This window comes from Hypanus sabinus, chromosome 2 (genome assembly GCF_030144855.1).
Source record: "Hypanus sabinus isolate sHypSab1 chromosome 2, sHypSab1.hap1, whole genome shotgun sequence".
NCBI lineage: Eukaryota > Metazoa > Chordata > Chondrichthyes > Myliobatiformes > Dasyatidae > Hypanus > Hypanus sabinus.
In genome coordinates this window covers 28,578,509-28,592,026 of record NC_082707.1, presented here as the reverse complement: position 1 = coordinate 28,592,026, position 13,518 = coordinate 28,578,509, and the positions used below count along the sequence as shown (strand labels likewise).

The 13,518-nt window shown below is 40.1% G+C and overlaps 1 protein-coding gene across 2 annotated transcripts in view; it reads right to left on the bottom strand.

Moving 5' to 3' along the window:
• atr (ATR serine/threonine kinase) overlaps positions 1–13,518 on the bottom strand; it is a 140,425-nt gene that overhangs the window by 97,179 nt on the left and 29,728 nt on the right. The window contains exons 8-11 of one of the 2 annotated variants that reach the window (XM_059993514.1): positions 11,423–11,578; positions 10,190–10,388; positions 4,776–5,038; positions 1,741–1,833 (exon numbers count right to left, since the gene is read on the bottom strand). In XM_059993514.1, the coding sequence (XP_059849497.1) occupies positions 1,741–1,833; positions 4,776–5,038; positions 10,190–10,388; positions 11,423–11,578 (711 nt within the window). The remainder of the gene's footprint in view (positions 1–1,740; positions 1,834–4,775; positions 5,039–10,189; positions 10,389–11,422; positions 11,579–13,518) is intronic. The other variant, XM_059993520.1, reaches the window with a different exon arrangement.

The window sequence follows — 13,518 nt, the reverse complement described above, 5'->3', positions numbered from 1 at the left end:
AAGAGAGTGGTGCTTCAGTAGTTCAAGCTTCCAGATTGTTCAATGTCATTTCAAAGTTCAAAGTAAATTTTATTATCTAAGTACATATATGTCACCATATACAACGCTAAGATTCACCTTCGCGTGGGCATACTCAGCAAACCTATAGAATAGTAGCTATATTAGGACCAATGAAAAATCCTTTATAGTTCTCCAGTACGTGTATAAAGGAGAACAATTGTTATGCCAGATCTGATGCAGCACACAAGAAAAACACAAGATAAGGAAAACTATAATAAAAATCACAATAAATATAAATGCATCAAATAATTTGTATACATAGATTGAATGTATGTCCATAAAGTGACACTTGACATAGAAGAGTCTGTACATAAGGTGACTGACAGGAAATAATAAAGTAGTGGTGGTTGGGTGTTTGAAAGGGTGAGTTGGCAGGTGGATGTGTTAATTAGCCTTACTACTAGGGGAAAGTAACTCTTTTTGAGTTTGGTGTTCCTGCCGTAGATGCTGGTAGCTTCCTTCTTGATGACAGTGGGATGATATTTCATGAGCAGGATGGGTGGGTCCCTTCATGATACTGCTGGCCTTCTTTCAGCACCTTTCTGTACGTATTGCCTTGATGGTGGGTAGCCTACTGCCAGTGATGCATTGGGCAGTTTGCACCACCCATTGTAGAGCCTGTCTGTCGCAGTGCAGTTTCTGCACTATGCAATGAGCATGTTACAGTGCTCTCAACTGCACATTTGCCAGTACAGATGTGCATAGTCCAGCTTTCTTCAGCCTCCTCAAAAAGTAGTGTGGGTGAACTTTCTTAATTGTACAGAATGTGTTCTGGGACCATCACAGCAATACAGACAAAATGCTGGAGAAACTCAGCATGCCAGTTAACATCTATGAAAAAGAGTACAGTCAATGTTTTGGGACGAGATCATTCAGCAGGACACTCACCGATATGCTTTGTGGTCTCGGCCCAAAACATTGACTGTACTCTTCCGTAGATGCTGCCTGGCCTTCAGAGGTTGGGTGAGATGTACACACCCAGGAATTTGAAACTGCTCGTAATTTCCACTGCAGTGCTGCTGATGAAAGAGAGGTATGAGTGGTGTGAGTTCTCTTGAAGTCGATCAGCATTTCCTTTGTCTTATTGACATTGAGGAAGGGGTTATTTGCCCGGCACCGGGCCCTGAGTTCTTCTACCTCCTCTCTGTAGGCTGTCTCATCGATGTTGGTGATGAGCCCCACCGCTGTTATGTGAAGCTGACAATGTAATTACTCAGGTGTTTGGCCATGCAGTCATGTATGAGCTTATTGTACGGCAATCAGCTCAGGCTCGGGAGACAGCCCCAGTGGGGGACACCAATATTGCAGATGATGGGAAGGAAACACAGTCATGTATCTTGACGGAGGTCTTTTGGTTAGGAAGTCCAACACTCAGCTGAATGTTGGGGTAATTTCAACAAGGAGTAGGATTTTGTTCACCAAAGTCTGTGGGATGATAGTGTTGAAGGCCAAGCTGAAATCCAGAAACACCATTCTGACACAAGTGTCTTGGTTTTCAAGATGGGTCAGGGCCAGGTTCATGACAGATGTCATGGCATCTGCTGTAAAGCAATCTGTCGGTAAACATATTGATGAGTGTCCAATGTGGCAAGAATGGAGTTCGTGATATGTGCTATTATCAGCTATTAAAAGTACTTCATGATGATTGGCATCAGTGCATCAGACAGCAGTCATTTATACCTGAAGGCGGAGAGTTCTTTGGTATAGGGATGAAGTTGGCTAACTTGAAGCATTTGGGGACAGCAACCTGTATGGGTGAAGTATTGAAGATATCTGTGAAGACATCAATGAGTTGTGTACTGAGTACTTGGCCTGGGATATTGTCAGGCCCAACCTCTTTATGAAGCTGACTTTCTGTAGAGTCCTTAAGACTCAAGATATAGGGGCAGAATTAGGCCGTTCAGCCTTTCGAGTCTGCTCCACCATTACATCATGGCTGATTCTGGATCCCACTCAACCCCATACCTTATCACCATATCTTTTGATGCCATGACCAATCAGGAATCTATCAACTTCCACCTTAAATATACCCATGGACTTGACTTCAACCGCAGTCTGTGGCAGAGCATTCCACAGATTCACTTCTCTCCGGCTAAAAAATTTCCTCCTTACCTCTGTCCTAAAAGGTCGTCTCTCAACTTTGAGGCTGCGCCCTCTATTTCCAGATACTCCCATCATAGGAAACATCCTCTCCACATCCACCCTACCTAGACCTTTCAACATCCTGTAGGATTAAATGAGATTTCCCCAAATTCTTCTAAGTTCTAGTGAGTACAGGCCCAAAGCACGAAACGCTCCTCATTCCTGGAATCATCCTCGTGAATCTCCTCTGGACTCTCTCCAATAACAACACATTCTTTCTGAGATATGGGGCCCAAAACTGTTGACAATATCTCAAGTGCAGCCTGACTAGTGTCTTATAAAACCTCAGCATTATCTCCTTGCTTTTATATTCTATTCCCCTTGAAATTAATGCCAACATTGCATTTGCTTTGTTTACTAGACTCAACCCGTAAATTAAACTCCTAGGAGTCTTGCACAAAGTCTCCTAAGTCCCTCTGCACCACTGAGGTTTGCACTTTCTCCCCATTTAGATAATAGCCCACACTATTGTTTCTCTTACCAAAATGCATTATCATGGATTTCCCAACACTGTATTCTATCTGCCACTTTTTTGCCTATAATTTCAATTTGTCTTCCTGCTGCAACTGCATTGCTTCCTCAGTACCACCTATCCCTCCACCCATCTTCATAACATTTGCAAACTTTGCCACAAAGCCATTATCTAAATCATTGACAAACAATGTGAAAAGTAGAGGTCCCATTACTGACCCCTGAGGAACATCACTAGTCACTGGCAGCCAACCAGAAAAGGCCCCCTTGATTCCCACTGGCTGCCTCCTACCTGTCAGATATTCCTCTATCCATGCCAGTATCTTTCCTGTAATGTCACAGGATTTTACTTTGTTAAGTAACCTCATGTTTGGGACCTTATCAAACGCCTTCTGGAAATTCAAGTGAATGACATGCACTGCCTCTCCTTTTTCCACCCTATTTGTTATTTTCACGAAGAAATCCAAAAGAATTGTCAAGCAAGACTTCCCCTTACATATATGCTGACTTTGACTTATTTTATCATTCGTCTCCATGTACCCCAAAACCTCATCCTTAATAATAGACTCCAACACTTTCCCAACCACTAACATTAGGCTAACTGACCTATAGTTTCCTTTCTTTTGCCTTCCTCACCTCTTAAAGAGTGGAGTGACATTTGTAATCTTCCAGTCCTCCAGGACCATGCCAGAATCAAGTGATTCTTGAAAGATCACGACCAATGCATCCATTATCTCCTCAGCAACTTCTCTCAGGACTCTGGACCATCTGGTCCAGGTGTCTTATTCAACTTTAACCTTTTAACCTTATTTAACCTTATTTTAACCTTATTTAACCTTTCAGTTTGCTTAACACTTTTTCCTTTGTAATAGCAATGACACTCACTACTGCTCCCTAACACTCACAGACCTCTGGCACACTGCTAATGTCTTCCACAGTGAAGATAGATGTAAAGTATCCATTAAGTTCATCTGCCATTTCTTCATCTCCCACTACTACCTCACCAGCATCTTTTTCCAGTGGTCCAATATCAACTCTCACCTCCCATTTACTCTTCATAAAAAATGAATAAACTTTTAGTATCCTGCTTTATATTATTGGCTAATTTGCCCTCATATTTCATCACTTCCCTTCTTATTCACTTTTTTAATTGCCTTTTGTTGGATTTTAAAAGCTTCCCAGTCATCTAACTTCTCACTACTTTTGCTACCTAATATGCCCTTTCCTTGGCTTTTATGTAGTCCTCAACTTCCCTTGTCAGCCATGGTTGCCTACCCCTGCCACTTGAGAACAACTTATTCGGCGGGACATATCTATCTTGCATCGTGTGAACTATTCCCAGAAACTTCAGCCATCTCTGCTTTGCCATCATTCCCACCAGTATCCTCCTCCAATCCACCTGGGTAAGCTTCTCTCTCAAGCCTCTGTAATTCCCTTTATTCCACTGTGATACTGATACATCTGATTTATGCTTCTCCATCTCAAATTTCAGTATGAATTCAATCATATTATGATCACTACCTCCAAAGGGTGTTGCCAATATGACTTGGGTTATTACACAACACCCAGTTGAAGGTAACCTTTCCCCAAGAAGGCTCAAACACAAACTGCTCTAAAAAAAACCCATCTCATAAGCATTTAGCAACCTGACACCAACCTGATTTTCCTGATCCCTTGCATACTGAAATCCCCCCATTACAATTGTGACATTACCCTTATTACATGCCTTTTCCAGCTCCCTTTACAATTTCAGCCCCATATGTTGGCTACTGTTTGGAGGCCTATATATGATTCCCATAATGTTTTTTTTTTACCCTTGCAGTTTCTTAACTCCATCCACAAAGATTCAACATCCTTCTCAAGTTTGCTGCTGTTACCATGTCTGCTCACCTGGGACCGGGGTAGCTTTCGTGGCATTCCAACAGCAAGGAAATAATGTCAGAGAACCATTTATTGTCATAAAAATAATAACAATGATATGAAAATGACGCTGCTTATTGAAAATTAAAAATCCCCTTTGCCCAAGCATGAAATTTTGTTTAGTGCACAGACCTCACCTCTCTTCTGTCAAACAGCTCAAACTTAACTGATATCAAACTCACCCAATTTTACTGAAGCAGGCATTGTCTTTTCAATAAGTACAAGGAAAGGAATAAAAACAGAGGGCCCAACTGCTGGTCCGGTCAGTGCGCAGTCCCCTCCAATGCTGATATTACCACAGAGAAGGTCATAATCTTCACTTGGAGACAATGAGTCATACTTTGGAAGCAACAGTTCAGATTTGCCTGAAAGCACACAGGCTATCTTTCCAACATTACTGGCAAACTCTTCATGTACCAATATGGAGTTATCTTGGAGTTTGTTTCTTAAAAACAAAAAATATTGGATCATCGAAACAATGAAAATCATACACAATATTGATAATCATCTCCAGTTATGGTACAAAGGCAACATGAACTTAATATTATATTGCATTTCTATTTCAGGTGGATTTCACAGGCCATTTCACTTTGTGCAGAAAAGGGTCACCCATTATATGAAGAAACCTCAAAGAAAAATGTCTGAAGATGTTTTGAAACCAAAAACATGATTAAGAAGGAGATATTTCATAATTCAGTTTCAAAAAGGAGAGTCATAACAGTTTCAAGATGGTTGGTTGGTCAAGATCTCCAAAGATCTAACCTGGTCCCGACATATCGGTGTAGTTATAAAGAAGGCAAGACTGCGATTATACTTCATTGGGAGTTTGAAGAGATCTTGCATGTCAACAAATACATTCAAAAACTTCTATAGTTGTACTATGAAGAGCATTCTGACCGGCTGCATCACTGTCTGGTATGGAGGGGCTACTGCACAGGACCAAAAGAAGCTACAGGAGGTTGTCAATCTAGACAGCTCCATCTTGGGTACTGGCCCACAAAGTACCCAGGACAACTTTAGGGAGCAGTGTCTCAGAAAGGCGGCGTCCATTATTAAGGACCTCCAGCACCCAGGGCATGCCCTTTTCTCACTGTTACCATCAAGCAGGAGGTACAGAAGCCAGAAGGCACATACTCAGCAATTCAGAAACAGCTTCTTTGCCTGTCATCTGATTCCTAAACAGACATTGAACCCTTGGACACTATCTCACATTTTTTTTAAAATATAGTGCTTCTGTTCTTGCAAGTTTTTAAAAAATCTATTCAATATATATAATTGATTTACTTGTTTATTATTACTTTTATTTTATTTATTTATTTTTTCTCTCCCCGCTAGATTATGTATTGCATTTAACTGCTACTGCTAAGTTAACAAATTTCACATCACATGTCGATGATAATAAACCTGATTCTGATTCTGGATGATTGAAAACAAAAGTACAAAAATAAGTCAGGTAATGATCAATTCCCCAAAACCTCAGTGAGTCAATGTATAGGTCCACAAATCACATGAGAGAAGCCCTACATCCAAATCAATAAAATAATACAAATTTGTGTGCTAAATATTAATACAAACTAAACTAATTAATTATTTTACCAATTAAAAGCCCCTCAGACATGTAAGATCAGGTCTAGACTCATTTGTGTTTTACAGCAATAAAATAATTGGCATAATAATAAAGATCCCTTCCAATATATTAATGCAATCATGACAAAAGCATTCCAGCAGCTATACTACATTAGTTTCAAGATTAGGTTTGTTACCAAAGATGCTAGAAGCTTTCTATAGATGTACCATGGAGAACATTTTGACTGGATGCATAACCATCTGGCATGATGCCAATGCACATGATTGTCATAGGTTTCAGAGGACTGTAGACTCAAGCAGATGTATCATGGGTACAAGCCTCTCCAGTGTCAAAAATACCTTCAAAAGGTGGCATCCATCATGAAGGACATCACCTTCTAGGACATGCCTGGGCATGTCCAGTCCAGCCGATTTACACTGTTCTGCATTCACAGGGAATCCTGTAAATGCCGGCTGACCTGAGTCCCAGGTCATCTTTGACCCACAGAAGCTGTTAATTGAGCTTCCTTACAGGCTTTTGGATAGCATTAATCCAGTTTTTCTTCAGGATCCAAGCAATCCCTCCAGAAACCATGTCAATATAGGGAAGACAGGCAGTAGCAATGGAGTAGTGTACATCACCCAGGTGGGTGGGATGCACAATGAAAAGCCACATCAAGGAGCACAGGATGTGTATCCATTTGGATTACCCAGAGAAATCAGCAATAGCAGAACATTACATTCACCATGAATATAGGATTGACTTCGACAGCACAAAAGTACTAGGCCACACCGGTGGTTTTTGGAACTGCCTAGTAAAGGAATCCACTGAAATAAAACTAGAATTTTAACAAAGACGAAGGTCTCGCTCTAAATAAGAAATAAGAGCTGGAATTCAATTGTAAACAAAGTGGGAGAGCATAAACCTGATTGGATGAAGACTACCCAAAAAGAAGGGATGGAATACTGGGGGGGGTGTTTGTATAAGTACCACTGTACTAGATATGCTCAAGCATCATCCCTGAAGAAGACGGCAGAGCCTGTCATTGAAACATCAGTTATAATTAATCTGTACTCACTGGAACCCGAGAAGAGTTTACTCGTCATATATGCCAGGAAAGCACCAGATCCTTTCTCAAACTATATATACGTCACCATATACAACCCTAAAATTTATTTTCTTGCAGGCATACTCAATACATCCATAAGAGAATCAATGAAAGACTGTATCAACTTGGGGATTCAAATAAATATAGTGCCTATAAAAAGTACTCCCCCCCCCCCCGCCAGAAGTTTTCATGTTTTATTGTTTTACAATATTGAATAACAGTGGATTTAATCTGGCTTTTTTGACACTGATCAACAGATAAAGACTATTTTGTGTCAAAGTGAAACAGATTTCTCCAAAGCAATCTAATTTAATTACAAACAAAAAACACAAAATAATTGATTGCCTAAGTATTCAACCCCTTTAATACGATACACCAAATCATCACTGGTGCAGCCAATTGGTTTTAGAAGTCACATAATTAGTTAAATGGAGATCACTGTGTGCAGTCAAGATTTTTCAATTGATTATAGTAAAAATGCATCTGTATCTGGAAGGTCCAACTGCTGGTGAGTCAGTATCCTGACAAAAACTCTACACCACGAAGACAAGAGAACACTCCAAATAACTACGCAAAAAAGTTATTGAAAAGCACAAATCAGGAGATGGATATAAGAAAATTTCCAAGGTACTGAATATCCCTTGGAGTACAGTTAAGTGAATCATCAAGAAATGGAAAGAATATGGCACAGCTGTAAATCTGCCTAGGACAAAAACAGTGTGACCCTGCAAGAAGGGAACTAGGGAGGGAGGCCACCAAGAGACCTATGACAACTCTTGATTAGTTACAAGCTTCAGTGGCTGAGATGGGAGAGACTGTGCATACAACAACTGTTGCCCGTGTGCTTCATCAGTTACAACTTTATGGGAGAGTGGCAAAGAGAAAGCCGCGGTTGAAAAAAACTCACATTAAATATTAAATCTCGGCTAGAGTTTGCCAGAAGATATGTGGGAGAATCTGAAGTCAGCTGGATGAAGGTTCTATGGTCGGATGAAACCAAAATTGAGCTTTTTGGCCATCGGACTAAACATTATGTTTGGCATAAGCCAAACACCACAGTTCATCAAAAGCACACCATCCCTGCCGTGAAGCATGGTGGTGGCTGCGTCATGCTGTGGGGATGCTTCACTGCAACAGGCCCTGGAAGGCTTGTGAAGGTAGAGGGTAAAATGAATTCAGCAAAATACAGGGAAATACTGAAGGAAAACCTGATGCAGTCTGCACAAGGACTGTGGCTTGGGAGATTTGTTTTCCATCAAGACAATGACACTAAGCATAAAGACAAAGCTACACAGGAATGGTTTAAAAACTACAAAGTTAAAGTCCTGGAGTGACCAAGTCGTTCAGACCCCAATCCAATTGAGAATTTGCAGCTGGACTTCAAACGGGCTGTTCACTCATGATCCCCAAGTAATCTGACAGAGCTTGAGCAGTTTTGTAAAGAAGAATGGGAAAAAACTGGTGCCCAGATACATAAAGCTGATAGATACCTGTCCACAAAAACTCAAGGCTGTAATTGCTGCCAAATCTACTAAATACTGAATTGAAGGGGGTGAGTAATTATGCAATCAATTATCATGTTTAATAATTGTAATAAATTTAGACCAACTTGTAGAAATTTGTTTTCACCTTGATATGAAAGTCTTTTCAGTTGATCAGTGTCAAAAAAGCCAAATTAAATCCACTGTGATTCAATGTTGTAAAACAATAAAACATGGAAGACTTCTGGGGGAGGGTAATACTTTTTATAGGGGATATATACACATCTATTCCCCACCTCACTTTTTACAGTACAAGAGAACTGGTAAATGGGATATATATAGATGGGTACTTAAGATGTTGGCTGCAATTCCAGCTGTGCGTCAGAGATCCAACAGTATGTGCCTTTCTCACATTAACTGAGCAAGATACTGAGGTTTGCTTGAAACCATAGGGAACAAAGCTTGCCATCTCTCCTTACCCTGAACTGGATGCCATTTCAGAGTTTTGCGGGTATCTTTTTGGCGGGAGCTGCGGAGGGGCAGGTGGGAAGATGGCTGAGGGTGCCATGAGAAGGAGCGTCTCTGTTGCTCACAGTGCTTTGTGCAGATGAATGGCTCCAAGGAGGAAGGGCCAATAAACCCAAGAAAACACCCGTTTGTTCAAGATGGATTTCGAGCGACGTTCAGAATGTGGTGTGTGCGTTCATGCAGATCGTGGGTCCAGTGCATGAGTTAAAGATGACTCCAGTATGGGCTCCAACCTTATGTGCACGTTTGAACTGGTTAAATGCAATAGGCCCTCTTATTTTTTTCCCTTTTCTTCTTTTCTTTTTCCTACTAACTGTTTGATAAAGTTGAAATCTGTAAATAGACTTTCTTTGTAACTTTATGTGGTGCACGCTTTGTTATTTTTTGCCAACTGACAACTGTGTAAAGGCAGTATTCATGCAGCATCCGCTCAAATCGTGGTTTCTTTAATCGGAACACCACAACATTCCCGTTTGATTGAACCCAAAATCATACTGACCCTAGATGCCTACTGTTTATGAAAGGTGGCCTTCTCACCACCGAGTCCCGTGGCTATTAACGGGGCCGGCAATGTTTCCATACGAGTCCAGTGAGGGGGCTTCAGTTAATTTTTTAATTTCTCAAATGTAATCCTCCTTGCTGTTGAGGCGAAAATAAAACAATCTTTATAACCTGTCCTCTAGGTGGCAAACCGATTACATAATCACTATTTGTCAGTACCAAGTGGCCAATAGACCTGCCATCACAGAATGGAGGATCAAAAGTGAAAATATAAAGCAGCAGAAAAGTGAAGGATGCACAGTTAAAAGTCAGAAAATGTCATATCCTTCCTTTCTCAATAGCTATTCACCGATAACTCACTAAGCAAACAAAAACTAAAGTACATAGTGTTAAATCAAATTAACAACTTACATGAGAACTTCATTAATGAGAGAGTAGGATTTGGCACCCAAGTAATGTAGCAGCATGGGGAATCCCTTGATAGTAGCTGCACGGATGACTTCAATGGGACTTTGCAAAGACCATCTGTATATTGCTGCTCTCCAATCAGGACAAATTTCTTTATTCAGCATCGACAACAAAAACACACATTTTGCCTGGGTCTGCAGTGCTGTGGGATAGAGAATACTAGAACTCAAAATCAGAAGAAACTTTAATATGTTGCCAAATTTATAAACAGTATTAAGATAACAAAAGCAATTTTTAAATTATTATATGCTTTCTGGCAATTCTTGATCCAAAAGTATAAAAATTAATCCAAAATAATTACAAAAAAAATAGAAATATGTTCAGAATGCCCCACGTGTAATTATAATAAAGTTTCATTCACTGAGTGGGAGATAAAATATATTTATAGCCTGAGAAAGCTCCACTGAACTAATGCAGTTTAATCTACTTTTACCTTACATTGTAGGCAGTACAAAGGCAAAGTTTACAATGCCAGGGTTTTCACTGGAAGAAGGCAGGGAAATACAAGCAGGGAAAGTTAGAAGAATTAATTATGGTATTAAGGAGCCAATGCATTTAGTGTGGGTCTAGATCGCACTCTTCCAGTTTCCTAAATTTTCACAAGTAGGAGAGTTTTTAATGAGGACAAAACTCGAAAACAAAGGCTATGTTATTTAAAACTGAGGTATGTAAAAATTCCTTCTCAGAAAGCTGTGATTCTCTGGAATTTTCTGCCCTCGCAGACAGTGGAAGCCGGAACATTATAAGTATTTAAAATAGACTTTGATAAATCAAGCAAAAGGTGGGTATAGAGTGGCAAAGGATTTGATTTTAGAACAGGTCAACCACAAATGGTAGGTAGGACAGGCATGAAAGACCCGATGGCCTTCTCCTGTTCCTATTTTGTTGTGTTCTTGCATGGGATGTCCTCCTTTTACATCTCTGCTTTCCTTAATTAGTAATCAGTGTTTCAGCAATTCACACATTCTCTGTATAACATAAATATGCTTTTATATTTTTCACAATTCATTAAATATAATTTTGACAATTAACCAACTGTTATTTTCCATGTTAAGCACTTTATAATTAATTCTGCTTCCTTTTAAATTTTGGTCATTCTATAGAACCGGATCTTCATGCCATATTTAAGCAACACATGATGTATCAATGAATTATTCTAACTATAATTATACTTACAGAAACTGCTTGATAAATGTTGGCTGAAAGATACAAGGTCAGAATTGAAACCAGCGGACTGGAAAGCTTCATCAGAACAGTGTTTATGAATCCAAGGTAATGATAGGAATCCACAAATTGTATAAAGCATGTCTTTGTTCCCATTGCCTTGAACAACTGGTGAAATAGGAAGATAACATATCTATATACGATAGGATATCCAAGTTTACCAAATCAAGTTTGAAACAATCAAATCAAATTCAGATTATGACGATGTGTAAAGCTGTGCTTGGTGAATCTACTGCAAGTTATTCCCTGGTAAATGCTATTTATCCCAATAATTTTCTTTTGCTGTCAAGGCAGTCATCATGGGAAACTGGAACTTTGGGCAGAGCTAACCCCAAAATAATTTGGGCTCCACAATATCATTCAAGCTTACCTCAAACTATCATGCTGTCCACTTATTTCTGTAAAATAATATCAAATGTTTTTTTTTTCACCACATAATTTGAATACATTAGTGGTGTAACACAAAGTTGCATTTCCTGAGACACAATCCCTTTGTACTTTGACTGCAAAAGATGATTTAACTGTTGATATTCTCTTTTGAAATTTTGGTTTTAAACATTGCTAATGTAGCCCAGTCAAATCTTTGAACATACAGCATTTATTTTAATTAACTGATGGATAGCTAAACTATTGAAGTCAAGAAATCCTCAGGAGTAAAGGAGTCTTTGTGCAGGATTCCCTAGAGGTTAACTTGCAGGTTGAAATTCTGTTAAGAAAGGAAAATGCAATGTTAGCATTCATTTTGAGAAGACGAGAATATAAGACCTTAAAACATAGGAGCAGAATTAAGCCATTTGGCCCATTATGTCTGCTCCAGCATTCCATCATGGCTGACTGGCTGACTTATAGTCTCTGTCAACCCCATTCTCCTGCCTCCTCTCCTCTCCCCTCCCCATGGCCTCTGATGGCCTGACTAAACAAGAACCTACTAACCTCCGCTTTAAATATCCAATGTTTTAGCCTTGACATCCATCTGCAGTAATGAATTCCACAGATTCACCACCCTCGGGCTAAATAAATTTCTTCTTATCTCAGTTCTGTTCTGATGCTGCCCCCCGGTCCTAGACTCCCCAACTAAAGGGAGCATCCTCTCCAGATCCACTCTATCCAGGCCTTTCAATATTCAGCAGGTTTCAATGTTAACCCAGTGATTCCCAAAGGGAGCAGTATTACCCCTCCAAGGAGAAGGTTATGTGTCCTAAGGGGGTGTTAGGGATTATTTAAGATTCTTGGGGGGAGGGAGGAGGAGTAAGCAGCACCCTAACTAGAGGTACGAGATCTGGCCGACCATTCATTGAATAGGCACTTCCAAAACAACAGGTGAGGCGCTGAAAAACAGGAAGAGCCATAGCTCTGCAGGCAGTGAGCACACATCGTCACATCGCATCTGAAACTCAGCAATCTCATCTGAACTTGCCAACCAAACAGACATTATTGGGAATGCATGAATTAGCAACCAGGGTGCCCAGCCATTCCTCTTGACTCATGGCACAGAACAAGTTCATGCAATTTGACAGTCGGTTAAATCAAGTACACCCTCTTAACTTGCTCTACAGATCTACAGAAAACAGGTCGCAAAACGATACAGTGCTGTCCAGAACCATACTGAGAAATTGAACCCGCTGACCCTGAGGATTCCTCTTAAGGTGTACAAAGCCACCTCGGCTTCATATATGTGGTCAAGAATAATCTTTGGGGATTAAGAGACCTAATGTGATTGGTAAATCATGCTGACTAGAATTGTATAAAGGTAGCTTGCCAAACACCAGCTCTATCCTAACATTCAGATTCCAGTCTGAATCCTTGTCAACATAACTTTGGCTGAGTTAGTCTTCATCTTTGCCTCACCATTCCTGTACATACCGCTACCATTGTTCTATCTGTGTCAACTCTCTGCCATCGTCAACATCCAACAGGCGTTCCCGGTTTGTGTTAATTTTTTATTTTGATTTAGCCCCATTACTGATGGATAAATACATATGGCAGAATCTCTGAGTCTGACGGTGGTGAAGCCTTGAATTCTAATCCTGCTAAGAAACAGAAACTAT